The 25662-nt window shown below is 38.1% G+C and overlaps 1 protein-coding gene across 4 annotated transcripts in view; it reads left to right on the top strand.

The window, feature by feature from the left end:
- The window catches only part of MAPK8 (mitogen-activated protein kinase 8), a 42416-nt gene that overhangs the window by 2268 nt on the left and 14486 nt on the right, over positions 1–25662 (top strand). For all 4 annotated transcript variants that reach the window (XM_051800160.1, XM_051800162.1, XM_051800163.1 and 1 more), the window contains 4 exons: positions 19364–19530; positions 21382–21511; positions 22724–22782; positions 22903–23041. In XM_051800160.1, the coding sequence (XP_051656120.1) occupies positions 19409–19530; positions 21382–21511; positions 22724–22782; positions 22903–23041 (450 nt within the window). In that variant the 5' untranslated portion in view covers positions 19364–19408. Of the gene's footprint in view, positions 1–19363; positions 19531–21381; positions 21512–22723; positions 22783–22902; positions 23042–25662 lie in introns of those variants that run through there.

Below are 25662 nucleotides of genomic sequence, written 5' to 3'. Positions count from 1 at the left end.
CTTCAAAAGATGCATGCACCTCCTCATTTCTGAAGATTGATCCATTACTCTGAACAAATACAAATGGCCTTCCTAATAATTTGCTGATAAGTATGGTGTGCTATTTCTTAAATTTAATTTACCACACCCCCCCCCCCCCTTGGGGGAAGAAAAGGGCTCTGTGTATATAGTTTTACTGTATGTTATATTTAATATATGTAATGTATCGTTTTGGAAGTTAGACAAATGTTGTTTTGCTCCTGTTTTTTTTAATAAAGGCTAAATGTATTGTATTGCTGTAAATGTTCCCTTTAAAAAAAAAAACACCTTAGTCCTTAATTCAAAACCTGAAGAAACAGGCTTCTATTTATGTTATGGAAAGATCTTTTGAAAGCTCTTTAAAAATCCAGTTGAGACTACTTATGTTGCTTGCCTGCTGTGAAATTCACCACAGTTTTGCCATGAATTCTGAAAACAGTTTTTACTATGATTTAGGAATCTAAACATATAGTTTTCACATCTTTCAAGAATCCCCTTGTTTATATGGAGTTGGAAATTCACCTTTCAATTTGATAAAGGTCCTTTCTGGCTCATGAAAAGATGAGCTGCATTCAAAGAAGCATTCAGTGCTCTATTACAAGGTGTATTTGTATGAAAGTACAGTCATAGTCTCTTTTTATTTGTGTATGTTCTTTTTAACAAAGACTGTAGTGGCAGTGAAAGATACTTGGTTGATATAATTGCTCTGAAAAGTCAGGACTTAGTGTATGTATTTCTATGACACCACACCATAGTTTTGTGTTCAGTGCCTGCCTTGCTTAAGCAGTTTCTGTTACCTGCTGTTCCTCCTTGCCAGCTGCTGCGTGGCAAAATAGATCAAGGAGCTAACTGATCCAGCTGAAACAAATCTTCCTCTTGGACTATTTTTCAGCCTGATTAATTCCCTTATGTGTCTGAACCAAACGGCTGTGCCGCTGCAAGGTTGGAAGACCAGGAGGTTGCTTGGGCGGGGGGAGGATTGCTGTCAGTCAGGGATATGCACAAAGGTATTCACAGATCAAGTGGTGATTGCTGGAAGACTGAAGTGGTGGGAGGGGGCAAACCTCTTGTATTGAGAAGTGCTAGTTTAAAGACCTGTTTGCAGACTTCTGCTGCTGTTACTGAAAAGCATTCTGAACAAGATGTTTATTTTGATTTTTTTAAATGCGCTGTAAAGCCCAGAATTATTGGGGATGAGTATCCATTTGGTAATGAATGTTGATCTAGAAGTTATGTGCCAGTAACTTGATGTGGATGGACATCCTCTTCCACACCTAGCTGTATTAATCATTTCAGAAAACATGTATTATCAATAGGGGCCCTTAAATAAAGTAATCTGGAAATTTTTGGACTGAGGTGGGGCAATGGGGCGGAAGATGCATCTTCCCAGTGCTGAAAACTGTTTGTACTTTCTACTTTAAATACTGTGTGAAGAAAAAAATATTAACTATTTTAGGACTATTTTATGTGAAGGAATGTGAGTGCTCAGTTATCTTTTGTGGCACTTCAAAAATATGTAACATTTATCTTTTAGGGTTTTTTGCTTGGTAGGGGCAGCTTTTAATTCAATGTTCAAAGCTTTCCTTCTAAAAGCTTTTCACAGCTTATTATATCTCAGTAATACATGAAGTCTTCAGGAAAAAGCTGAAAATAATCTACTCTTTTTCTGTCCCAAGTCTTATTCAAAATATGAGACTGCAGATGTAGGTCACTAAGTAGTTTCTGAAGTTGCTTGGATTTACCAAATACTTAGCGGAATTTTATTAGTACTAGACATCTGTATAAGCTTGTCCTGTGGCAGAACTGTAGCCTTCTTAGTGAATGGTGATATTTTTAAGAAATGTACTGTCTTAAAAGAATTTGAACATGATGCTGGGAAATACATGATGACTTGGCGATGGGTAGAATACATTGCCAATACATTGACTTGAAATGTATGAGAAGGAAATGGCTATAGGTGTAGCAGGGAATAGCAGCTTGCTTGCTGTAGGTTCTGCAAAGCCTTTGAGTGAGAACTCCTCCAACAGACTGGAGCTGACTGCGTCAAACTGCGAGAAAGAGATTCATTACTGATGTTGAATCAGATCAGCGTGGGTAACTTCCCAACTAGCTGTTCATATAGTTCTGTTGACTGTTATTTATTTTGTAAAATATTTTTGTAAGGTTTTCTTTGACTTATGTGTGAAGAGATAATGATCTTTGTGTACCAAGCATGTAATTAATAACCACACATTTCATCTTACCTTTAAATAATTTTTTTCTTCTGTGTGATTAAAAACTAATTCTTGATTCTTTTTCTGTCCAAATTGATTGCCTGTAAGCTTGATACTAAAATAAACCCCACTGTTACCCATATTGTAATTTTTATTGTTGGATAAATGCTGCTTGTTATGTGAACAGACGGGATGCTTATTAATTTTTCTTAGCTGAATATTATAGACTAATGCTAAAATGATGACTGGCAGAAAATATACTTCACATTAATGGTAATCTGTGTTGCAAACAAAGCAAATACTGTGTATGTGTTCATATGTGTGTACACTTAAAATAAACAGAAAGGGCAAACATTAATTTTACAGTGCTACTGGACAGCCTGTTTACTGTGATTATTGATTTTGAGGTTTTTTCTAAGAAAGACAAACACAACTCTAACAACCTTCAATTACTTAATTTTATTGATGTTATACCTAGCATTTTTTGATACAATACATCTTACAAGTGTGCAGAAAAATGTCTTTACTCAATATTTATTCTTCTACAAACTATGGCTAAAATGTGTGTTCCCATCATTGTAGTCTATGTCCATTGAAACATTTACCTTGTCCCTCAGTCTGCTGAGCAAAATTGAAATGTCTCCAGTCTGGTCCTTTGCTTGTTGTGAAATCAGGATGAACAGTAGGTATTGTGTTTCTCACCGGGATCTCAAAGTCATGGAAATGCCCAAGTTTATAAAATGAAAATGATTCTTCAGCTGTTGGTTGCTGGCAGAAGAGGATTGGGGGTCCTGCTGGATGAGCAGCTGACCAGGAGTCAGCACGTGCTTCTGTAGCCCTTGAGGCCAATTACTCTGAGCTGCACTAGAAAGGGCCTGACCAGTGGGTACTGGGGAGGAGCTGTTCCCATCTGTGGAGCCACTGTGAAGCCCCACTGAAGAGCTGCTCAGTAGATCACACACCCCTGCACTGTGTGAGAGAGACAAACGAGGGAGTCCAGCACTGAGTGGGGTCTAGAGCACCTGAGGGTACAGAAGGGACTGGGTTTGTAACCTGAGGAAGAGCAGGCTCAGGGAGAATGCAATTGCTGTATTTAACCACCAATTACAAGAGGTGATGGAGCCACTTTCACCTCTAAAGCGTACAGTGAAAAGATGAGCCAAGGTTGCAAATGGAACTTTCAGAAGGACAGGAAGGAAATAAATGTCTTGGTGCAGCAGTCACACCCTCTCATGGATCAAGAGCCCAAAGGGGCCACGGAGTCTTCCTCCAGGGAGACTTTAGATGGAGCAAGGTTCGGAGCAGCCTGAGAGAAATACAGATTTGAAGTTCTGCTTGTTTTGGACAGATAGATGATCTCCAGAGGTTGCTTTCAAGCCATATTATGATTCTTCTGTTAGAGATTTTAAAACTTTATTTTCCAAGTAGCTTGAGGAAGTTGGCAAAACAAAGGCAGGGTGATGTAGATAAACAAGGCTGCCCCGAACTGTGTTTAGAAGTTGTGAAGGGAAAAGTAATGAGATGTGATAAGCATCTTAGTTCAAGTCTGCTGGTGGCAATACTGATTTTTCTGCCCTGCATTGAACTTTCCAGCTGACTAGGCCAGAATTGCTTGCAGGCTTAGCATAAAGGACAAAAAAAAATGGTTATGGTGCCTATTATGCCTGTGATCACTCTAGTGAACACAAAAACCCATCTGCAAAGAAACAGCTGGCAGCGAGCAGCCTGTAGCCAGCTGAAGTTAGTCCATGTCTCGCTTTCCGTAGCAGAGGAGCACTTTGGCAGCTGCTGCTCCAAGGCTTTGATCTGCTGGGTGGGTGATGGTTCCTTACTCTCAGCTGGAGTGTGGTTACCCTGGCAAGGGACTTCATGGAGTAAACCAGCTCTGAGCTCCAATGGATCACAATAGCAGTTCATGACTGCAGAGAGGTGGCAGGACTAATTGCTGCTGGGAGAAAGAAAAAGGGGCCATGTCAGAATCATAAATCTCTCTGTGCTGTTGTCTTTAATGCTTGTACTGCCTTGAGAAGACCTTGTCCTGCACCTCATTTGTTTCTGTGAGTTCTTATGTATTTGTCTATTTAGCAAAGTCAACAAGAAATCTTAGAGAAAGGGAGGTGAGCAGAACAGAAAGTTACAACCCAGAGTGAGTGTTTTGTATCTTAACAAAGCAGCTGTCCTGGTGTGAACTTGTTGGTATTTAAATATGTGAATACAGGTGCTTATGTGTGACTCTAAGAGAGAATTGTGTGAGAAATCCAGTATTGGGGATGGCACATCCTTGAAAACCCTAGATGTGTTCTTTAGTAGCTTTAATGCTAAGATGATGTTGGAGTAAGTACAAGTCATGATGCTTACTTGCAGTATCTTGGGTGTAAAAGTACATAGTTTTGAGCATGTAATCCCAATTTTAAGTTTTACTATGAAAACAGTAAAAGTGAATGCCATGGTTGACATGCCAGCCAGCATAAATCTTGATAAATTCTTGATTGTTCATTGTGATTGGCATGGTGACAAACATCCTGATCGCCTTCAGAGCAGGAAGAGTGGTGCTAAAAAGTTTTATTAGAAGGCTGTGAGCTATGTTCACTTGTTTCACTTAATGCCATAAAGCGAATACATAGGAGACACACAGTAATAGCAAGGTTCTTTTGTGTGGCAGTGGCTCATCTGAAGAGCAGTGAAACCTTCCAGCAGCAGGTGACTTCCATTTGCACAGTTGCTGCAATGCAAAACTCATCCTTGTTGAACAATAGACTGGGTTTCTTTTGCTGCTTTTTAGAAAAGCATTACAAGGTTCTTATGCCACTTATATGTCAAGATGAGGGAAGGGGGAAGACAGTGCAGTTTGTGATAAGCTTATATTGTAACAAGCTTTATAACCTTTATTATAAAAAGGGTTAATATTAGCATGGCATTGTGGGGAAATCATAAAAGCTTGTTGTGACTAGAACTACTTTATTCTCCCCCTATTTTAGTTTGTTTGAAATTCTTTCTTAGTTCTCTTCAGAAAATTTCTCCTCTCAACTGTGCATGGCCACCAGCACTAGTGTACAGTGCACAGCAGTGCTTCTTAAGGGTGGTTTTCTTCTTGTGTAAAGTATAGGAATTCTCAAACTCTTTCTATTTTGGAAACTTCTGTCTTTTTTTGCTAAGGCAGAGCATCAGACGCTGCTGAGGTCTAAGAGAAATGGGACAACAGAACAGACTGTATTGCCATTAGTCATGATTGGTGGAGTTTCCTGCAAACTACCTGGAAAGTAAAGTCTTTATTTTGAAATGTACTGCCTTTCTTCCCAGCCCACTCCCAGGAAATTATTGTGCAAAGTAATGTATCTCTGAAGGAATTGTTAGTGCTCAAGTTGTCATATGTTTTGGAGATTTTTTGTTCCATTCTAAAGCTCTTATTACAGAGGTATTTTATGCCAAATACTTTAGACAGGATTTCATAGCACATTAATCTACTTGTACTTCACAGATAAATGCATGAATTAGCGAAAGTAGCACATTCATAATTGGATTCTAAGTTTTTGTAGCTGGGATTTAAAGTTAAAATTAATGTAGTTTTAAATATTCTGTAAACTTTTTTCCCCAGCTGTTATGCAAATCCTTGCTTCCTCTAATGCGCTGTAGCTGTTGTCCTCTTGATCACTGATATTTAATTACTATTTCAGGTCACTTGGTATCTTTTGTTTGCTGTTGTCCTTTAAAAGAATTAGAGAACTGTTTGATCTGTTTCTTTTGCTTAAACATTTAATTTTAATTTTCCCCTGCAAGAGGTTAAAGAACAAGCATTTCCTTCTACCTCCAGAGTAATCCTGGAATGGGATTTCGCTTCTAAACTTTGCAGATCTCATTGAAGCACTCTGAGTCATATTTAATGGTTTACTTTGCTGATGGTTTGCCTGTTTGTTCTATACTGTTGCTTTTCCAGTGGTCATTGGATGGGCAGAGGGCTGACATATGCAGGCCCACTTTTGTGGAATGGTTAGAATTAGCACTCCCTGAGATAGTCAGCTGAAACAGTGTTGTGCCAAGATTAGTAATTTATTCTTTTCTCATGAATTTCAAGTTAGCTTATGGTTAAGCTTTTTCAAATATCTGAATAAGTTGAATGGGCCATGACATGCTTCTGGCAAAAGGAAGATATCTACAGCAACATGGAATGGCATTGCCTTGAATGCAGTGTACTCAGTCATAATCTAGGCAGGATTATGATCTGACTTGTTTTCTGGGTCCAGCAGCGTGCATTCAGATTGCACTTTTGACAATTAAATTGTGTGCTTAAAATAGAAGAGCTTGTTGAACTGTTGCTTTACTGAATGTGCTCTGATTTCAGATTTTAAGAGAATTGTTCAAAAAAAAATACAAATTCAACTGACAAATAGTGCCCTGAGATAAACCTGAATATTTTAAGCCTTTTATCTTGATTTTCTCTCCATCTACCATCCTTTTGTGTAATCTTTTGTTAGAAAAAGGATTAAGGAATTGGAAGATCCTTGTCTTACCCTATTATTTCTGAAAAGGAGAGTTTTGCTAAGAATAGTCTTTTAATCTGCTGTCACAACAGCTTCTTTACCAAACTGTAGAATTATATAAGTTTTCTTTTCATGGAGCCATTCTGGTTTATGATTTCTAATGCAAAACTGACCTGCAAGACACAAAGGTCAGTTTGTGATAATAGGATTTATCATGGAACCATCTGTAGTGGAGCTTCGAGTGACATGACACTGAAGAAGCTGTAGAGGTACCTTCCTATGAAATGCAGCACAGCAGTGTGTTTGCATAGTGACTTTTTTTTTTTTTTGGTAGGTATAGCACTACTCATTCTGATAATGCTTGTTCTAGAAAAATGCTACCTATTAAATATCTTTATGATTAATTAAAGTCACAGTTCAGGAATCCGGAAAAGAATTTGAGAGGAAAGGTAGAGTGGGAATCTTCATCATTAGAAATGCCAGTTTACAAGCTGTTTCCTAGTGCATGCTGCAGGCTGTCTGCCTCCTTTACATTCTCCTTGCATGTGAATCGAAAACCTGTTTTAAAGGGGAAGGAAGATACTTTCCTAAAAGGATCTCTGGTGATGTCTAATCACTTAGTTAAATAGAGTATTTAAGAATAGAGAAACTCTGCAGTGTATTCTGTTAAAAGTGCATCGTTTCATTGTGCAGCCTCCTGTGTTAGTCTTTGTGTCATATGTACCCTTATCACAAAATAAAGACCCCTGGAAATCATGTAGTACAGAATACCACATAGCAGCAGAGTGTCACTGTAATAAACTAATTCAGAAGTGATCTATAACTTGGTAGGATACATAATTTAACAAAGTGCTGTTGGCCACAGGTGAGATTTTCCAGAGAGAGTGCACTGGTATTCCAGAGCAGCTGTGTTGTGGGAGCTGACCTGACTGTGAGAAATGCTGGGAAGTTGCATGTGCTACTGTCTTATTTGCTTTTTTCCCATGCTTTAGGGTGATCTCTTTTGTTGTGCCATTAACAAACAACACCTTAAATCTTCATTCATGACTACTGTATGCATTTTTGTAGTACTTTTTGTAGTGGAGGGCTGTAACTTATAGTCTAATGGCGTTATGTGGCAATGCTTTAACATTTAGAGAAACTGAGGTGCAAGAGGAGGAAGGTGGATTAAGTGTAATCCTCTCAATAAGAGCTTTATTGATAAAAAGCAGAAGAATGTCTGTTTTGAAAAGAAAATCACTGCAAAACTTATGTCAGTTGTGGGTAATTTACTGTGGGTGCATCTATTACTTTGTTCTTCATTTTCCTGCTTGTGCAAGGTGTCTGGTGTGTTTATCTGACTAAAAAATTCAGTTCTCAGCTGAATTGATTTTGATATTAAAAAAAACAACCGTTTTAGTAGTACCACAAATTATATTGATTGTCTTATTTTGGATGTTTTGCAAGAGATGTTTCACGGTATGAGAATTCTCTTTAGAAATGTGGGTAGCAGTTTAATACTGATTTTTATATAGAGGGTACTCAGAAGTTGTGATTGTGGATTCAGCATTTGAAGTTGATGCTGCTGACCCCAGTTCAGGAGTCAGGACTAGAGAACACTGGTATTTGGTACTTGGTTTGCATAAATTCATGCTTTGAGCTTTTGAGGGAAATGGGATGTAAAGGGGACGTGTTGACTCTCTGCCTGTGCTCCTTGGGGAGCAGTGTGTGAAATTGCTTTTGGAGCGTTGGTGGTTCTGTCCATGCCAGCTGACCCAGCAGTGCTAGGAAATGGTTTTGTTGGAGCAGTGTTTAACAACAATGTTTTTTGTGTTTGCATGTGATCTTACACTACCTGTTTATAGACAAATGTCAGTATCAGTATTCTGCTAGTTACAGTCTTAATTTTATTGCTTCCAGTCATAGGCCTTTCCTTACTGTTAAACAGCCTCTGAATCATTAGTTACTTCTGACATTATATGAGATGGTTTGAAGTTCCCTGAGACATGGAAGCAGAAAAGCTCAAGTTCTGGTTGCCCAATACAAAAACTTCAGTTTTCCCCAGTTTCGGGTTCAGCTGTTAGCATTTTGGCACTGGTGACTGCAACCTGTGACTGATTGGTGTTTCAGCCTTCCTTGTATTTGAACATAATTTGATGCAGGGAATTTCAACACTGGTACATAAAATATAATGTTGAAAATGAACTGTTTGAGCTCATTCCTGGTTTTGTTATTAACCTTTTATTGTGACTTTTGAAACCATTTGGCGTGAGGTTTCCACTGCTTAGTGGCTGAGATGCTCTGGTATTGATCAGGTAAGTCTGACAGGAGCAGTGCTAGAGAACATGCCAGCTTCAAGTTCTTGCCTGTGTGACTCACCCTGCAAATATAATCCCTAGGGTGTCCTAGCTACTGTGACACCACAGAACGTGTCTGCCCTCAGCCTTGGTGAAATTGCTTTCTTCAAGAGAGAATGAGGAACAATACGAAAAGGGAAAACTCAAGGGGCTGCATTCACCAGCAGCTGCTACTGAAAGCTCTGCTTGGGAAATAAGTATGTTGCTCTTCCCTGGGGAGATCCTTGCTTGGTTGCCAGTAATAATTCTCATCTTCATCCCTCCCTTCAAAGCAAACAAGGGAGCTCCCAGTGCCGGTGGTGCTTGTAGATCAGGCTGTTTACCTGCGCTCTGCCCAGGAGCTGCAGCCGCTGTCACGGCCCCGGGATGGGGGTCAGTCACTGACTGAAGTAACTGGAAGAAGGAGCAGGTCAGTTTAATTAGGATGAAAAATGAAACATGCACCTGCTATCCTTGTTTATGTTTTTATATACTTTTTTTTTCTTTTACTGACTTCTAGTCTGTCTCTAAGCTGGAAGCTGGCTTTCAGTAGGTGTGAAATTTCATGGATGCATTCTTCCCCCTTCCATTGCAGTTTACACAGTAAATATTAGGCTGGGAAAGATTTAAAATGCAGGAAGCTTGCTAAACGTAATTTAAAAAAAAAGTTGCTGGTTGTTTTTCTATGAAGAAGTTTTCTCCTTTCCTGCCCATCAAATTCTACTATAATAGTATTAAAGGTAAAAGTTCACCCGGTTTGGCAAGAGGAAAAAATAGAGGGCTGAGCCTGGATGTCTGTTGAAGAATTTTTGAGAAACTGACTAGCATTTGGTGTCTCTCTTGAGCATTAATTCATCCTCAGTGCACTTGGATTCTGGTTTCCTGCATCATTCTCACTCTCCGTTCACACATGGAGTAAAAAAAAACCTGTCCAAATCTTCCTCCACTATTCAGGCTCTGCTTTGTTGTTCTTTTTGTCTTCCTGTTATCCTTTGTAAATTTTAATTATTTATTTCTGCTTTGATTCAGGATCTGGAAAATCTCTTCAGTCACTATAATCTAGGTAAAAACTCATAGGTACCTTATGACTCTTGAGGGCACTTTGTGCTTCTTATATACTTATATCTGGAGATGATGGTTGCAAGAAAGCTCCCTCTATGTAAGGTAATAGGATTACTTGTCTGTTCCAAACAGAGCTGGTATTTGGGGAAGGACATCACTTGTGAAGATTAAAATCAGATTATCAGACTTGTTTTGTGAGTGCTGAATCAAGAAATGCTGATGGGTCGTTGGAATGCTCTTTTGTGGGCAACATGAAGTCTTGAATTTAGCGGAATTTTAGATTTTTCTGAAGGAACTTTTACCGATAACTGATGAAGAAAGAAGTATAGACTTTTTATTTGCCAGGTTAAGAACTTAGAACGAGATGCCAACTTTTGGGTATTTTACAAGTAGCTTACAAAACCATTTTTATGTAAATACTCTTTTCCAAGCAATGTAACTTGCTGATCTTCCTTGTCAAAGGGAGAATGTGCTTCCTGCTTTCTTTAAAGTCTCCTGTGATCCCTACCATCCTATATAGGGATTGTTTTGTATTTAATGGTAAAGCTTACGTTCATCTTAATTTTGCAACTTTATTCCATAGATGGCAGAGGCATCACTGAGCAGACTTGAATTAGAATTCAATATGAAGTGCCAGTGCTCCTGTGTGAACTTGTGCTGTTTAAGTGGTAGGCACCTCCTTGTTACTGATGGGGCTCCAGGTGATTTTTGGAATGCCCAATTCAGTTCAGGTTACTGCAGTTGCATTCAAATAGGTTATCTTTTATGGAAACTGTAATAAGGTGAATAACTGGTCAAGAAAAGACCACTGGAGTGGAGAAGAGGATGGTTTATTTCCCTGTATGTCCTCCCCTTCTTAGTAGGCTCCTCAACGACTGGAAGAAGTCATATGATCCAGCTGAAGCATGTGGTTAGAGTCACTATATGAACCTGTAAACTGCAACACTAAATCATGGTAAAGGTTGCATCAGTATTAATGGATTTTGTTCATTGTTTATTAATTTAGGACTCTATGTAGTTGTTTCCTGTAAACTGTACTGAGAACAGAGTTAGTTAAACAGAGAGAGCTATAAGGCTTTCCAAGAGTTTTATCAATCTGGCAGTGATGTTTTTTGAACCAGTGAAGTAATTACTTGATTCAAACAGCCCATATTACATTTTCTTGAGCTTCATTTGCTATTGTGTACTCAAAAGTTTTTTGTTTTAAAGCCAAATTTATTTTTCTATAGCAAACCTGTGATCTTTTCTGAAATTATCTTTAGTGGAGAAAGCCATCTGTTTATTGTTAAATATTCAACAGACTCTAGGAAATCAGTAATTGCTTTAAATATTCCATATAAAAACGATTACTAAAAAAGAAAATGTAACAATCCTAAAGTTTAGAAAAAAATAAATGGGTCTTAAATCTCTTGTCTTCAAGTAAACTGAAGTGACTTACCCTTTTCTGTTTGACCTTGAAAGTAGTAGGCAAGTCATAACATAGAAATCTAAATGTACCCTTGTTGCATTTATGCAGGTTTCCCCTGCCTCAGTACTTCTTTTCTGGATGAACACTGAGATCTGGTATCCACCTTTGCTTTACTGAATCTGTAACTAGTGAAGTTTGACTTTTTGGTGGGCAAAAGCTGTCTTAAAATGTACTGTTATTTTAAGAAGTGTACCTGCACTGCACTTCAGACCTGAGCTATGTAAGAATCACCCTAGTACATTTGTGTTTTGTTTAATAGCTGCAAATGGAAAATAGCTTCTGGGATCAAGCTGTAGACTTGGAATTTTTGCTATACCACTCCTCCCATGAGTGGTGTGAGCCAGACAGAGGACTACTGTAATGCAGGCATACATTAGATGAGATGCAAGGCACTTCCAATGTCCTTTACACATCAGCCAGAGGCCTCATTAAATGCGTCAGCATTAGTAGTAGTTCAGGCAATTGTGTGGAAGTTGTTCAGCTTAAAACCATCTGATCTGTGAAAGTATAATTTGAAAGCCATGCAAATCCTATAGTCAACAGTGAGAATATCTCATTTTAGAATAAGCTTTAGGTTTTTCAGACATCTCTGGCATTTGTAATGGTTTAGTAATATCTCGCTGCAGTTTTCAGTCAGCTGATGTTAACTCCTTTTTCCAAATTCCTTATCTGCATTAGCATTTAGCAGAACTGGAAGTATTGCAGAATACAACATTCAGTTTCAAGGGCAGCATGGAAAAAGAAAATGTTATTAAAAGTGTGGTTACTTTTGTGAATAACTGAAAGAGATACAGAGTTACCTTTAAGAAACAGAATTCTTTTGTTTCCTAAATTTGAACCTTTGAAGCATTTTTTTTGTTGTATATCTGACAACTAGGCTGTATTTGCACTATCCATTTAGCAGATGTCCAGAAGCCTTTAAACATGACAGCTGAAAATTAGACAAGCATTCACGAACACATGATGCATACAAATCAGCTATGTGTGAACTGTATTTTCACAAAGAAATTAAATAAAATTCATTAATGCAAGAGCTTTATAAACACTGTGCATTTGTTTTGCATTCAGTAGCAATCTAGCGTGTACTTGAAGTACTGTTGGCTTTTACTAGGTCAGCCATACATTCCTGCAGTATATTCATTTTTATAGTGTTAGATGCCTTCTGAATGGTGTTATTGAATCATCGTTGATATGGAGTTATGTCATTATACTATCTTGATTGTATTGCTAATTAATGTGTTAATATATGCAACTGTTTTATTTTAAGACTTTTTTTTTTCCATTTCTTTGTCTCTTTAACTGTTATGGTCTTCATCTTTTGTCAGTCCTACTTCTAAGCAGCTACTCTAATAATATCCTTTCACTGTAGAACGGTTTCGCCCAGGAGGCCACAGTCTTCACCATGTGTAGACAGATTGCTGTCTTAGGTGGTGTTTGTCTTGTACCTGAGATATGTCTTTTGCCCCAAAGACTGTTTGCTGGCGTAGCATCCTAAGTTTCTTCCAAGACTAAGCCCACTTATGCTTGCTCTTAGGAAAGCATTGTTCTAGAAACTGTAAACATGAAAACCGAGTCTGATTTCATGCAAAACTTCTAGTTAATGCTGGTTGTTCCTGCCTATGGTTTTTTCTCATTTCTTATACTCTGTTGCATTTCAAGGTACTGGGGTATGAAAATACCTCTTCTGCTATACCTCTCCACTGCAGTAGGAATAACCTGAATATGAATAATTTCTTAGATAAAAGGATATTTAGAATAAGGTGTTATACACTATAGCATGGATTGAATCCTGGATTTTCATAGAGACTTAGCTGGACAGAGCCAATGTTTCTCCACCCTTTGTCAGTATTCGGGCCAATTCTATTTCCATGTCCCTAGTGGAAAATTATCTCTTGGGTTCCATTTCTTTGTCTGAACAGAAGAGACATCTCTCAAATGTATCCTTTATGTCAGTTTTTAATGCAACCTTTGAAGCTTTCCTGTTCATTGTTACTGTCTCTAGTGAGGGGAAAGCGCAGAAGAGGTTGTAAGATATTTTCTGCTCTTATTTAAACTGAGATATCCTTTCTTTCACAAAACATGTTCCATTTCTGTTCCTCTGTGTGCCTGGAATGCATGCATTCAGATCACTGCATAAGCAAAGTAACCTTGTACATAATTGTGTGTGGTTTTTAAAGTGATGTCTGATTTAAAAAGCATAGTCTTGGTATCTAGTTGATGTGAAGGCTAGCAGGTGTGATAGCCAAAAAAGTAGCATTTGATTGTGCTGCGCAGAAGGTAAATACTCACATGTCTAGTGGAAAGCACATGGTTTCCAATTAAATTCTAATTGTGGATACAGAAACTTTCTGTGGTTAACTCAGGTGCATAACACTTTGGGCTCATGAACTGAGCAAGTTTTTAGTTGCCTGCTGTTTCAGCCAAACTTCTTGGATGAGCCTGGATTGATTTTAAATGCTAAACGTTAGATTGCTCAAATCCAGCCATAAATACACAGTGGGGACTGGTGTGATAACTGCCTGTACCACGAGCTCTGCACAGAGTAAACCTCAACGGAGCCACGCTGGTGCCAGCTCTGGTTCAAACATGTTAAGCTCACAGACACCTTGCAGTGTGCTAGTTAGAGTTGAAGCTCTGTTACTGTGAGGGCCCCTTTTGAGCATTGACCGGTGGTGTTGTAGGTGTAAAAAGCATTAAATAAAGCAGGGTCTGGAATGAGCAGCAAGCCATCTCTCTCTGCCTTCTAAAGAAATCAATTGATACACTCTGCAAAGACAAGTTTACTAAATATATTCCTATTGTTTATATAATTTTGCATTGTGAGTTTTGGTTTTTTTTTATTTAAAGCTTGGCCATTTCTAAGGTTTTTAATGCACTTGAAGTAGGGCTTTTAAACTGAAAACTGTGTGTGCAAAGAATTAGCTCCTCTGTTTCCCACCCCACCTTTCTGTCCCCAAACCATCTGTTTCTCCAGTGTATTGAAGCTGTATTGGAAAGTCATTTTAATGTATAGTGTCCATACATTGTCCCATATCTTGATTAATACATGGAATGCTTTCTGTATTAGAGGCAAAATTTAGTCTTGAAATACAGCATTATGTTATCTTCCAGATATCTTGAAGTCAGCAAGTTTATGTAGAACAGTCTTGTTGAGACATGCTAAGGTACGTGTGAGATGTTTGCATATTTGGGTATGAATATTGCTATACATGGTTTCTTTACTGTTTTAAATGTGCTTATTTTAAAGCTGGATGAAGAATTTTGGTCAATCTTCATTGGTAGCATTATTCACTTTTGGAAGAGGAAGAGGTGTCAATGAAACATTTTTTATGAATGTCCATACCTCTCAAGGTTAGCCATGATACTTTCATAGGTCTGTGCTTCTTGCATTTTCATGGAGCTACATGTTCAACGTGTCCACGTTTATCCTTTTACAACTGTATCAGGCTGTAGAGAAGTGATGAGTGGAAATTGTTGACCATCTGAAGTCTCCTGCAGGACTATTGAATTCTAGTTGCTGTTAGTGAATTTAGAATAAAACTTATGCACAGCCTTGCAGATCTCCTAGGGTATGGATACAGTGTTACTTTCAATTCCTGCATTTTTGTTGTGCTTCCTTGGGTAAATAGTACTTAGGGCAGTCTGAAGAATTGGTAAATTAATATGCCAAACACAGAGTGCTATCTTAGGGTTCAGTTTTGAAATACCCTTATTTTGACTAATTGTGGGCTGCCAGTAGAAGGTTACCATGTACTGAAATTTGCTTAGGCACAGTATTTTCAAGGAAAGGAACAATGGTTGATGTGTGAGAGGAAATTGAAGTTTTCTGTGGGATTATTCCCCTGCTGACAGTTGACAACATTCCAGCAAGTTGACAGTTAATGGGAAAAATGAATTATTAGTTTCCTCATTAATAATAGAAATCTAGAGTCTGCATCCTGCCTCTCTTTCCATATGTGCTTCTGCAAAGTTGCTAGAAAATGGAACAAAATGTCAAATTTCAGGCAGATGACTTTATCTGATATAGCTTAATCATGTTTTAATGAAAAACATTGAAGGTATACATCATTTAAGAATCTTAAAAGTCTGACAATTTCTGAATTTAGACTTGCTTTAATATTTAAAGACTAAGATTTTTTGGTGTTGTGGATCTTTGAAGCTAGTCTTCATAAGACTAGTCATCAGTAAGTTAATACCTAGGAAAAAATTAAGTCTTTGGCTTTTTTCTCTGAGCTCTGTTTACAGAGCTGGCAATACCAGGCATTTCTGAGGATGCTTTCATGTGAGATGAAGATACAGGGAGCACAAGGGGTTCTGAGCTGAGTGGGAGCAAAGCACTGAGTGGAAGTACACTTGGTTATAAAATGAGAGACTTACACTCTCATGATTGATGAACAAAACTGTGTGGAGGTTATGAGACATTGAGGTGAGGGGCGCAGAGGTGATGTGTGTCAGGGCTGTCAGCCTGAGGAAGCTGTAATGGCCAGGTGGAATACCAGAGGGTTGGAGGCAAGGGACATGTGTACATATTTTTTAAGACCTCTCTTTGTACTGATCTGAGTGTGTTATGTCCAAGTGGTTTATTTACATCCCACAATGGCTCCCCACAGAACATGTGCAAGAAATGGCTTTTCTGGGAACGTACTCCATTTCTTCTGAAGCTGAGTAAGTCCATTTTATGGCAGGAGAGCATGCATTTAAAATGAAGAGAGAAACTGTACCTCCTGCTATCACAGTATAGACTGATAATTTTTGATGAACAGCACATGGGGCTGCAGAAAAAGGAATGATAATTTAGATGCAAGTGGAGATACTCCTTCTTCCTCACTTTGTAATACCTCTCCTTCCTCATTTATTTACTATTCTCTTGTGACCGTGGTTTGACTGATACCATTTTTCTATCCAAACTATTGGTCTGGGGTGCTTTGAATTCTTTCTCTGCTTTAGCCATTATTACAGGCCTACTTTTTAATCTCATGTGAAGCTTATAGGAACAAACTTCATGGATAATGGGGAAGGAACCAATTACTGTGATTCTGGTTGCACATGCTTTAGCATATATTTAACTTGATGAAGAGTTTTCAGACTTGGAGTGGTGCTCCAGATTTGCTGCACACAAATGTATATTGAACTACAAAAACTTTTCAGTTTTATCAAGTATTTGTTTTCCTGCTGTGTCTTGATTGCTTTTACTGGTGCATTATACCCTGACTTGAAGTTTCTCAGGAGTTCTTTGAACACTTTTTTTTTTTTTCTGAGAGAGCAGTCCCTTCCCTGAAACAGTGCAGAAATTGTTTGGTTTTGCTGTATGTAATAGAAGGGCTATTTGTTTTTGCTTGCTTCCTCATCTAAATGTTTCCTGCAAAAACAGTCTTTGCACTGCAAAAGTCATCTCTCCGGTCTTGCTTTTTACTCATTTTCTGGAACTTTGAAATATTGCCAAATAGAAGTCTGAGAAACCTTAAATTCTCACAGTCTTGTGAGGGTAGTGATGGGTCATGGTGGTGAGGGGGAGTCGGGTGTCTGAGGAAGGGTCCAGGTAGATCAGGTCTCTTACAGAATACCCACAACTATTTTAGGAACATATCTTACAAGGAAGAGTTACTCAACAGGTTTTGTGAGTAAAGGGGGAAGCACTCTGAAACTTTCTAGTAATTTATTTTGTATAGAGTTTAATAGATACATCAGCAACTAAAAACCCGAGTTTTTCAACTGGCAGTAGAAAGATACAGTGCACTGTAGGGTCTTCAGTATTCAGGTGCAACGTATGGCGTGTTTTTTAACAACATTTTAAAGAATCCAGTATCAGGGAAAGCCTTTTAAACCATAATCTGATAGTGCTTTTGTAGTATGTTATGTTTTTTCCATTTTATTTCTTTGTTCTTTACTAATTGAGGTTTATGTTTGGTTTTGAGTTGGTTTGGTTTTTTGATTTGAAGTTTCAAGAAGCCTAACTAAAGTGAAAGATGTAACTTAGATACCAAATCTTGTAACAAGCTTAATTTTTTTTTTTTTTACTATCACCATAGCTACTGTAATAGTCCAGAGTATGGGCCTTTCAGTTATGAAGCTTAGACTTAATTTAAGCTTTTTTTGTTCATATATCTTTGCAGCAGAGAGACGAATTGGTTATAGGCAGTACCTAGGTGACTGCCAAGCTTATATATTCATAATGGAGTTAAAGCTTTATTACCGAAAGATTACACAGAAATTTTTTACCGTGGTAAAAATAAACAAGGACTTCTTTCATATGCTGCTGTGTAGTAAAATACTATTATGAATTATAAAATAGTTAGTAAATGCAAGTTTCTCAGCCCATTTTGGCAAGCATGTTTTACAGTTTTGCATGTGTAGTAGCTGACAAAACTTCAAGGCAATAAAATTTGCTTGGTTATAATACTGTGTCTGGGATGTAGGTAAAAGCTGTTAATATAAAGAAATTGTTTTCTAAGAGAATACTATCTCTCAAGATCCTTTTCTTAAATTACACTTGCTTTGTTTCACTCTTTGATCATATGAAGTTTACCAAATTGAAAGAAAATTCAATTGAATATTTGGCTTTGACTATTCAAAATACTGACCTTTAAATAGAATGGTGTCAACATTCATCTGGAAACCTTGGAGGGAAAGGAACAGTCCTTCCTGCGTTTGTCTGAGAGGAATTATCCAAAGTGAAGTATGAAACTTTCATTGTCTTGATGCTGATACCAAACAGCAGACCTCTATTTACTGAGCTGTTCCAGCTAATCCTACATTGTTCAGCGTCACTTGATCTTAATACATTTTTAGTGGATAAACTCAAGATCCCGTTTTGGTTTTTTTATCTCAGCTGATGATGAACAAATGTAAAATTACATGAATTATTGTCTTCATTCTTTGTTTTCTGATTTTCAAAAATTTGTTTGGGTGATTTAATACCATCCGCAATAAATTTTCTTTTTCCTAATTCAGGGTGGTTTTTTTGTCATTATATGTCTGTTGGGCATTTTTATTCCAAAACTGTGTGCAAATACATCTATGAACAGAGTGTTGAGAAAGTAGCAGAATCCAAAGCTCTAGTGATAAAAGGTATAGGGAAGAAAGAGCTGGGGATGGTGTCACGTATTGCTCAGAAATTAGGCTTTTTGGGTCCCTCCAGTAAGCCTACCTCTTTTTAATATGAGGGGACTTTGGTGAAATGTACATCCTTTTCTCTTGCTCTTGTTCTCTCTTTCCGTGGTCATTACTTTTATTCATAGGAGCTCATATGTGAGATCTCTGACGAGCCAGTTTTCCTTCTCTGTCCTGGACTGACTGTATGTGTTTCCACATCAGTGGCAGGTATTCCTGGTAGTTGTGACCAAGAGTATTTTGATGATTGTAATATCTGGAGGACTTGTCACTCTTTTATTTATGGACTCATGCAACAATTCAGGTTGGATGGGACCTCTGGAGAGTGTCTGGCTCCTTGCAGCTCCCTTGCTGTATGTGAATGTGTGAAGGGATGGTAGGACCCTTGGAGCTCTCTGGATGATGTGTAGCTTCCTGCCTTTTGATATTCTGTCATTCCCACCTAAGATTTTTGCTACCATCCATTCACTTTTGGCTTTCTGTTATTTTCGCCCTTCTAGAATCTTATCTTAGGAACACTCCTAAAAATAAAACATTTCAAACACATGCTATCTCATTCCTGCAGACATGAAAAATAACTTACATTTTAGTGTGGGACTTTCTTGGGAAGTATCTTTTGTGTCTTATAAGGAATTTTGCCTTTTGTCAGATTACATACAGTTGTAAAATCTTAGTTTTTCAAATTTTGTCTCTTCATAGGCCAGAAGCGAAATTTGGATGAACTGAACTAACTAAGTCGCCGTCATGAGTAGGAGCAAGCGTGACAACAATTTCTACAGCGTTGAAATTGGAGACTCTACTTTCACTGTATTGAAACGATATCAGAATTTGAAACCAATAGGATCAGGAGCACAAGGGATAGTATGGTAAGGTGTCTTTAAAATTTAAGCGTTCCTTCAGTTTTCCTTAACAGAATTTTTGGGGTTCTTGAGGTGTTGTGTGTCACTGAGCAAGAATGTGGAAAACTACCTTCTGCAGGCAAAACAGTGATGGTAGCTGTTGGTCATTTGTCCTTAGCAAGGGCTATTGCTGTTGCTTTTTGGTGTGTGTCCTTTCCAGCTTCTGAGTCAATGCCCTTTTGTGTAAATTCAGCCAGATATGCTGAGTCCTGTAAATTAATGGGGGGAAAAAACCTGGATAAAGAAATGAATCCTAATCCACACTGCTTGCAGTGGAACAAAAGTGAGAAATACTCTTTATAGTATTTGCTGCTTGTAGATGCTTGTACTTCTTGAAATGGTTTGTTAGGAGTCTGTTTCACTTAGTTTTGTAATCAGTAATTTGACAAGTTTGTTTAGTTGCTATAGAAATGCCAGCAAAAGCTTTAGATGTTATAACTGTCCTTCTGATTGCCAGTCATATGTTACTGCCTATTTTCTTAAAGCTAAGATCCAAAAACTGACCATGTAATTACTCTAGTGACATTCTGTACTTGCTGGTAGTGACAATGGAAGCCTTTTTAGTTAAACCTCTCTGCTTGCCCTGAGGAGGACTGGAGTGCTCATGTAGTTAAATCTTGTCCATGTCTGAAGGAGATATGGTGCAATTCTTGTGATTTGGGTTGGGGTTTTTTTTAGTTAATCTGTATTTGTTGGTTTTAAAAAAAAACCAAACTAATAGATCCAATTTGATTTGGAAGAATATTAAGTAGTTGGCCTAATATTGAAACAGGCTCTAAGGCTGCAGTTATATACTGGGGATGCAGAAATTTAAATACTAGTACAGGAGTCCCAGGTTGGCAGTCTTTCCTGGCCACCTCTTGAATGCTCTTTCATAAGATAATCCTTGTCTTGGGGGCAGGTGGAGGAATTCCAGATACAGTAGAAAATGTAAATCAAAGAAAGTTACCAGTACGTGTTGTTCCCATTTTCTTTTCCTTCGATTTAATAGATGCTGCTGTTTGCTGGCAGATGTTCTTCATTAGGTTTGAGTACCTTTCTTGATAAGAGACACGAAAACAGTATTTTCCCTGCTGAGACTATTTTAGTAACTGATAAATATTTCCTGAGTCTGCATGGTGGTAGTCAGCTGTTGTATTAGCTCTGGCAGGAAAAGCAAGCTGAGCCTTCCTGTCATGGAAATGTGATATGTAAGGGAGTTGTCCCCAGTAACAGTCTTCATCAGTTAAACAGCTTGTGTCGCTGAATCATATGACAATCTTGACATTAGTCTGCAATCAAAATGTTATTCTTTCTTTTTACCAAGTTAAAGCCAGTGACATCTAGATGTTAAAGCTTTCTTAAGACTTTTTGTTTTGACATTGATGCTCTCATTGTCATCAGGATATTAAGCAACTACATAAGTGAAAGCATGGGACCTTTATATAACCTACTTTTCCACTCTTTTCCCTTCTTTTCGGTGTGAAGATTTTGTGTAAAATGGATGTGCTTTTCATGTTTGAAGTATTTTGGATCTTGTTTAGGCAGTCTGTTCCTGGGTGCCAGTGAGTGGCAAGAACTCAATATCTTTGGAAGCAGAAATCCTGCAGTATTTTGTAGAAGTTGTCATGTGTTAATACTCTGAAGCTGGGAAATACTTTTAAATTTTGAATCACTCAGCATACGAGAGCACTTTGCTTTATTACACTCCCTAAAGCCGAGTAACACTGGAAATATGGGGTTTTTGCAGACATGATTCAAAGTATATGAAAAAGGTTGCAACTGCCACAGCTTAAAGGACCTTGGGTAGAGATGTAATAATGTTATTTTTAATTACAGTGCAGCTTATGATGCCATCCTTGAAAGGAATGTTGCAATCAAGAAGTTAAGCCGACCGTTTCAGAACCAAACCCATGCTAAGAGAGCCTACAGAGAGCTTGTTCTTATGAAGTGCGTTAATCACAAAAACGTGAGTGCAACATCCTTGTCCTGCTCCAAATGTTAAAGATTTAACTAGAAGGTTATTCTTTGTAAAAGGAAGTGACTTCAGGAGAGATTTTCATTGCATGGTTGTATCTCCATGATAAGTACAGAAGGATATATCAGAAGAGCTATTATTTACTGGTTTTAATACCTGCCCCCACTTCAAAATCAGGAAGGGAGTGAGTGTTAAATTGCTATGTTTTACATGCAGCTGTCAGATAAGAGGAGGATGATTGGTAAGTGCATCCTTGTCTCTGTTGCTGCTGCTAGACACATAGGAGGAAAAAAAAAAGGCTGTAATAGGTTTTTCTTTTTTTTTTTTCCTGATGCATGAATGAGTTTGGAATCTTGTGTTGTGACAACAGTAACTGTGTTATGCTTATGAAGCTGTGCAGTAGACCAGATCACAGAAATGGGAAGAGAATAAGTGATAAATTTATTGAGTTGAACTACAAAAGGCTGGTATTGGCCATTTTCTTCCTTCAGAGACAGCTGTGTTCAGTCTTCCTCACTTTCCCTCTTAATCCCCCATCAGGAAGATGGCTGCTAGGGAGGTAGGGAGTCATAGAAAACTTACTCTGTCTTCTAGCTTCTTGGGAAAATCTTATAACTTTTCTCAGATGGGGTTGGCTTATATGGATTCTCTGAAGGAAGTTTCACCTAATAGCATAATTTGTATGATGATAAACTATTATAAGCCTTCCTGACTCTTGATGAGTAGTATCTTGGCTTGTTTCTGCACATCCCATCCATTCTTAGCACTGGGAAGTGTCCTAAATCAGCTCTAAGAATCTGTTTGTCCATTTGGATTAAGTTTTTTCTTCACCTCTGTCAGTGGCAAAGTGGTATCTCTTAGGGAGCCTTTGTCAGGTTTTCATTTTATTATTCCTCATATGCAATAGAAATCTTACCAGATCTCTTCAACCTGAAGGTAGGAGGAAGGGAAGACTGATTAACCTTCTTAGGTTTTAAGCTTTGAATGTCATCCTGTTAACGCACACAGAGTGTCTTTATATACTCCTTCTAAAATCATTAGTATCTGCTACAACATGGTAGGCCTGGTTGAGCCACTGAGCATCTTGAGCCTCAGAGCATACCAGGAGGTTCATATCAGAGTAATAGTTACCAGTTTTCAAAAGTTGGCTGCATCTTTGCTATTTCTGTGGTGCAATTACACTTCCTCTCCCCCTTCTGACAGATAATCGGCCTACTGAATGTGTTCACACCACAAAAATCCCTGGAAGAATTTCAAGATGTGTAAGTCTAATTTGAACTAAATCTGAGAATTTATTTTCAAAATATTCATGCCAAAGGATGAGCAAGAGAAAAAATACAATAGAATAGCCGTATTATCTGATTATTTTTTTTCTTCATAAGCTACATTGTGATGGAGCTCATGGATGCAAATCTCTGCCAAGTGATTCAGATGGAGCTAGACCATGAACGAATGTCCTATCTTCTTTATCAAATGCTGTGTGGTATCAAACATCTTCATTCAGCTGGAATTATTCATAGGGTAAGTGAACTAAACTGTGTGTAATTTACATTGCACCTGGTTTTGCTTTGAGTATTTAAAAGATAAAAAAAAATCAGAAATAGGATCACAAAAGGTGATTCATAGCCTGTCCCATAGGCAGAGAGAGAAAGCTGAAAGGAAATCACACTTACCATTTTGCAGGGTGATTCTGGAATGAACCTTTTGAGTGTTTGAATGATTTGATGATAATCTGCACAGAGCAAATAAAAGATTTTTGCAGTGAGTTACATTACCTCCTCTGTATAATGTTCTATTTTAGTAGTCATGGCAGGAAAGAATATCTGAAAGCATCTCTGCCTTTATTGTTTTGGTAACCAAACCTGAAATCTCATCTTTAGAAGGAACTGCCAATTTTATTTCTCATCTTGAACTAGCAGAGTAATGAATAAGTACCTGAAATCATGATACAAACAGATGATAAAGACCTGTAAGTGGAGCTTGCATTACACCTGTCTGTCACAAAGCATTTACTCAGACTGCCCACAGGCAAAACTGACTACTGCTTTTTAAATGGCATCTATGTTACAATCCAGTCAAGAAATTTTGAATTTAAGATTGCCCGCTCAAGTTAAACATCCTATATACATTTGTATGTAGTGTAAAAATTGCTTGAGATTGTCTAGTTACAACTTTTTTAAATAGTTTGAAATTGTTAGTTTGGGAAATGGTAAGCTTGTATTTCTACAGTACTACATTTTTATTGTTACTTTTTTAGAGGGTTTGAGAAGTTTTCCATTCTGAAGGGATGCAGAAGATTTCATTAAACTTAGTCGTGTGGGTTAGTTTCAATCATTATCATATCGTCTTCCTCATGGATGATAAACACAGCAATTTTGTGATTGCCATAGGCAACACCACAGGAATTGCTGTCCAATTGCTTGTCCAGGTCAGTGGTTCACCACACTGTGAGTGGGATGTTGAATGGCCTGCAGGCTGGATCTGGCAGTCTGACATGCCTGTTCAGTTTGCTGCTTTTCTCCCAAGGGAACAGGGACAATTGTTTGAATAGAAAATACAGTTTGAGTGGCCAAACACTGCTTCCTTTTGCTCAGCTAGTTCTAGTACTCATCAACTGCTTCATTCCAGTGAGGAGCTCAGGGAGCAGAGGTGAAGCTTCTTGCATGCGATTTCCCTGAACTGCTGTGTTGAAAGAGATGGGTGAGGAAGAGTAGGGAAAAGCATCACCTACAACCAGACATTGTACCTGGTGCTGCTTGGTCTGCACTTGGCATTGAGACAAATCAGTGGACTTCTTGCATTATTATGGGAATGCTAGGGAAAACAAGGTTGCTTCACTTACCAGTGTTGGGGTATTATGTTGCATATGACTGAGATTATGCAGCCCTTTGTGTCCTAATGCATGTGCCTTTGGGTTTGAAATAACTGTTTTGTATGCAGCTTCACATTTCCTGGTCTCCTCAATACTTAGGTATGCAAGTTAATTGCTATGGGTTTTCCTAGGTCTTTTTTAGATTTGGAAAAATGGCATATTGTATGGACATCCCAGAGTAGGTAATGTATGAATATCTCTCTGTGGATCTTAGTGCAGGCACAAGGGACCTTCTGAAACAGTGCTTGTTTTCAGAATGGTTTTTACTTCTGCAAAGTGAACGTTGATCCTATAGAAGTCACAGAAATTTGTACATTTATAGAAAAGGAGTCACTACTCAAGTAGCTGTTGGGCAGGAGTAAAGATTGCTTTGAGGATAGAATTCCTGCCTCTGTAAACACAGGTTAAGTCTTTGAAATGCTTCATATTGCTCAGGGATAAATGATGCCAAAGAGACTACAGGTACAATTGCTATGTAAATAGTACCATGCGTATGCATGAATGCTTTTGAAGGACATGTGCAGATACATTTCACTTGCATGTCTTCCTGGTAGATTTTCAGCTGACAGCTTCTTCTCAGACTTTGTTAGAAGATTAAGTACATTCAGGCAAAACATTACCCACTGTGTGCCTTGTGCCTTTACACTTCAAGGTGTAAAGTATCAAAATTCTGTTTCTCTGTGGAACAAGTTAAACAAAACCTTGGAAGTCAAGGAGGGCATGCTTGAAAAGAGACATATGTTCCGTGGACCATGTGGTTGCAGCAGTAACTCTATATCCCTCTTTTGGGCTCTCAGCACCACTGTCCTTAAAGTTCAAAGATAATTACTTGGTTGAAACTCCTTAAACATAGCCTGCACTACTGTGGCTGCCTGTGGAGCATTCTGGCTACAAATCTAGTATACTACTTTAGCATTCTCTAAAGCTTTAAGCTTTTTTGGTGTTGGTAGTTTCACATGTTTTTTAACTGGGTTCTTAAGCTTCTAACACAGCTGTGGGACTCTCAGCATCTCAGTAACTTTTTCAAACCTTGCTGCATGACTGAAACCACAGCAATCTGTGTATGTGTCTTATAGCACTGGATAGTACTTGCCATAGAAATAGGTGTTTTTTTCCTAGTGAACTAGAGGCACGGAATGAAGCAGAGATCAAACGCAAAGCGAGTTTCAGTCAATTTCCCCTGGAAAAGTTGTAGGGGGTATATTTAGGTGCCACATCAGTGGGTAAAAATTTAATCTCTGTAAAGATTTGACTGTAACTTTACACTGAT

This window comes from Manacus candei, unplaced genomic scaffold (assembly GCF_025592945.1).
Source record: "Manacus candei isolate 608988 ecotype Guabito, Panama unplaced genomic scaffold, ASM2559294v1 h1tg000050l, whole genome shotgun sequence".
Classification (NCBI taxonomy): domain Eukaryota; kingdom Metazoa; phylum Chordata; class Aves; order Passeriformes; family Pipridae; genus Manacus; species Manacus candei.
Note: the sequence above shows the minus strand (reverse complement) of the source record. Positions and strands in the feature narration are given on the sequence as shown.